General features: G+C 40.2%; 1 protein-coding gene across 1 annotated transcript; it reads left to right on the top strand.

The window, feature by feature from the left end:
• The first annotated feature begins 2133 nt into the window (after positions 1 to 2133).
• On the top strand, positions 2134 to 3354 carry LOC129245544 (uncharacterized). The gene is made up of 3 exons (XM_054883756.1): positions 2134 to 2341; positions 2423 to 2585; positions 2657 to 3354. Exons 1-3 carry the CDS (start codon positions 2226 to 2228, stop codon positions 3209 to 3211), a joined length of 834 nt encoding a protein of 277 aa, XP_054739731.1. The 5' UTR covers positions 2134 to 2225; the 3' UTR covers positions 3212 to 3354.
• The last annotated feature ends 389 nt before the right edge of the window (positions 3355 to 3743 follow it).

Raw genomic sequence — 3743 nt, forward strand, 5'->3', positions numbered from 1 at the left:
GCCATTGCCCGCGAGTGGGCCAAAATACCTGCAAGTCCCATTCGGGCAGCGTGCGATTCGTTTCTGGAAAATCTCAAGGCCATAGTTAAGGCAAAAGGTGGTTACATCGAGTAAAAGTAAATTGATTTTTAATTTTGTATTATTTTCACACATTTTTTAATTTGAATTGATTAAAAGTAATAATCCAAACTAAATTTATGGCCTTTTTAATTGGTCACATTTCGAGTGCTGAACCTTGTATTTGTACTTTTTTTAAGTTTGTTTCAATGTGGTACATAATCGCAGCTGAATCGGCCAGTGTTAATGATGACCATCAATTATCGATTCGTCGCCGATCGCAGCAATTGGGCATCTGTTACTCAACAACGTGAAAAATTTTGCCAAAGAATTTAGGTGCAAGAATTGAAGCCGAACGACCTACCGCAACGCAGAATTTTTGGTGAATGGGCTCTTGGAAAGTCAGCCGAAGATCCACTTTTTTATCGAAAAATTGTGTTCAGCGACGAAGCCCATTTTTGGATCCATGGGTACGTAAATAAGCAGAATTGTCGATTTTGGAGTGAAGTATACAGAAAAGGTCACAGTTTGGTGCGGTTTATAGGCTGGAGGTATCATTGGACCGTACTTCTTCAAAGATGCTGCGAAACATAATGTAACTGTGAGTGGTGAGCGCTACCATGAAATGATATCCAACTTTTTTTTGCCCAAAATGCAAGAGCTTGACTTGCATGACATGTGGTTTCAGCAAGATGGTGCCGCATGCACCACAGCACGCGTAACAATGGACTGGTTGAGAGGCGAGTTCGGTGAACATTTTATTGTGTTTCGCGTTCGGGACCTGTCAATTGGCCACCCAGATCGTGCGATTCAACGCCTTTAGATTATTTTTTGTGGGGCTATGTTAAATCTCATGTATATTCAGGCAAGCCTGCTTCAATTAACGCATTGGAAGACAACGTTAAAGCATTTATATGTGCGATACCGGCCGAAACATTGGAAAGAGTATGCCAAAATTGGACTAAGCGGATGGACCATTTGACGCGCGGTCGCGGTCAACATTTGCATGAAATAATCTTCAAACATTAAATTATATGGACTGTACTATCGATTTAAATAAAAATTTCATGCATTTATCTGAATTTTACTTGTGTTTTCATGAAAAACTTTCCTACAGCTCTTAAAAAATCACCCTTTACAAGTTAGCAAAACCTCTCCTCTCAATATGCGAACTAAGCAGACAGACATGGCCGAAATGAAACAGCAGTCAATCGAAAATCTTGTTAAGATTTAACAGAGAAGCTATAAGAAAAAATGATGGGGGTATTAACTGGTCATTGTTTAATAGGCAGCCACGCTAGAAGGTTAGGACTCCCGTACTTCGATTTCTGTAGAAGCTGTCTAAATACAGAAGATGTTTCTTCTTCCTCTCAGGCTCCTTTTATGTGATTGTGAAAGCTTAGCTTTGATGAGGCTACGCACTCTTGACATGGCTTTGATGTAGCGGACACAGCGCATCTAAAACTAACGAAGCTTTGCTCGTTTATTAAAGCTACCGGACGGTTTGAAAAGGAACCCATAGGGTAAGGAAAAGTTCCAGTGGTATCACAATGGGCCTGCGAAAGGTCTAAGTGTGTCTTATGACAACCACCCTACCTACCTAGTCAAAACTTGTTTATATGTGGTTTCTCACTCCCGAACGGGTGTTTAGAAGCTACCCAGAGAATACGTGGGCTAATCCCGGACGTTGTGAGCTGCTTGAACCATAAGCAGAAGAATCATCCTGGTCACTCCCAAGTGAATGGCGGTCAGTAACTTTTCTCATTTGCGTGGACTTCTACACATGGAACCATCCTCCTTATATGTGGTTTATGTATAATAATTTCGGAAGGTGTCTAGAACTAAGTGGCTCTAAGTCTTTTTGTTATCATAATTTTTCGTTTAGTTTAGTATCAGACAAATATTTTGGAGTAAAATATCATAGTTAAAATATAGTTTTGACCAGTTCTTTGCTCCAAATGCTCCATAGTGCGTCGCTGGGTAAATAATTTTGATTTTTATCATGTCAATTTATAGCAAAAGTTTTCAAAAAACTTATTGAAATACGAAAACTTCAAATTTTTTACAAAGCTGTTCCGCCCTTCAATTCTTCAAACAAAAATCAAACGAATTCAATTCGAAACGGAATATATTTTTATTAATCCTATATATTTATATTTCATTATTGAATGGCTGGTAAATATTTTAATAAATCCAATTTGGTGGATTTCTTTAAGCGCTTTGCAACAAGCGAATTGCAGCAACATCCAAGGGGGGCAAAACGAAGTGCCGGCAACAGTGAAATGTAAGTTATTTTATACAAATAAAAAAGTGTTTAAAATATCCTTCAATTATTTTTTTAACGCCTTTTTCCGTGTGCAAACAGCATTCAGAAAGTGTCTAGCTTTTGGCCGCAGACCGCCTGGAACCACTACCGTAAGCAGTTACAGGCCACTATGGGACGTTTAGTTGGTAGTCTCGAGACCGGATTTCAGCAGTTAGGACGCCAGATGCCAGCGTCGGGCCGGCGTTCGCTGCGACAAGTAAAGGTCGAATATGAAACAAAAACATTTTTGAACAAATTTTCAATAAAAATAATAAATCCGCTTTTAATATCTAGAAAAATGTGCTGCAGTTGATGGCCGATTCCAGGCAGCGCATTCGTCAATTGGAGAAGGAGTTTGTACGCATACGCGATAGTTTACCTTATAGAGAGAGAGCAAATCTTAAATTTCGTGCGAGCCAGCAGCGTAGCACAGATTCAGTGGGAATGATGGAAGAAGGAAAAATAGAAAACTGCTTAGCTGAGGTAAAGCTTAATATGGAGAGGGTAACTCAAAACTATGTGTCGCAATACAACCGGGACACAACTCTAGTACACAAGCCACGCTATACTGGACGACCGACAAATGATTTGAAGTCATCACAAGCTCGCGCCGATCTGCACAACTCTATGAGTGGTGTGTCAGTTTGCTTAACTGAGCCAAACCAGTGCTTGAAAGTGAACGAAAAAATCTTGCAACTAGCAAGCGAGGCGGCAAAACCGGAATCTGCGGTTTCACTGCGAACAACCGAGGCTGATGTACCCAAAGCATTGACGTTGACCGTGAAAACAGATGAGGTTATCACTAATAGCAACCAACGCCAGGCGGTACTGAATAAGTCAAGTTACTGAAGCTTATTAAAAAGCTACATAAATTTATTTCCGATTGTTAGTGGACCAATTATATTTACATATCTTCTACCTTTCACGACTTTCAATAGCTTTTTCAATAAACCACAAAACGAACAGGTGTTTGTATAAGGCTTTGCCTTTCAGCCTGCAGTTTTTATTTGAAATATTTGTTATAGTAAAAGCTGCTGAGCTGTTTCGCTGGGTGTCTCTAGTGAGCCGTATCTGACGATGTATAGGAATACGTTACGGTTTCTACTGTGCGGTATACGGCGTACGACTAAGTGGAAGGTGTTGTAGGCGGGAAGAATGCCGCTGTTTATGTGTCCAGGATTAGCAGGGCGAAATGCAAGATCAGCAGAACTTTATGGCCCACCTACAATCTCAAACAAACGTCAATATTGTTAAACATGAAACGACGCGATGCCTGGAGACTAACGACAGTCATAACTGGCTTTTGATCTGTCGGAGAACAAGCAGCCAAAATGGGTATCCCTCACAACATAAACTGTCGTAGTTGTAAACAACTGGAGAA

Source organism: Anastrepha obliqua, chromosome 4 (assembly GCF_027943255.1).
Source record: "Anastrepha obliqua isolate idAnaObli1 chromosome 4, idAnaObli1_1.0, whole genome shotgun sequence".
Lineage (NCBI taxonomy): Eukaryota > Metazoa > Arthropoda > Insecta > Diptera > Tephritidae > Anastrepha > Anastrepha obliqua.

Coding starts and splice junctions, on each gene's coding strand:
- LOC129245544 (XM_054883756.1), top strand. CDS start 2,226: ATGGCTGGTAAATATTTTAATAAATCCAATTTGGTGGATTTCTTTAAG. Junction 2,342..2,422: donor AGTGCCGGCAACAGTGAAAT/GTAAGTTATTTT, acceptor GTGTGCAAACAG/CATTCAGAAAGTGTCTAGCT. Junction 2,586..2,656: donor GTTCGCTGCGACAAGTAAAG/GTCGAATATGAA, acceptor TTTAATATCTAG/AAAAATGTGCTGCAGTTGAT.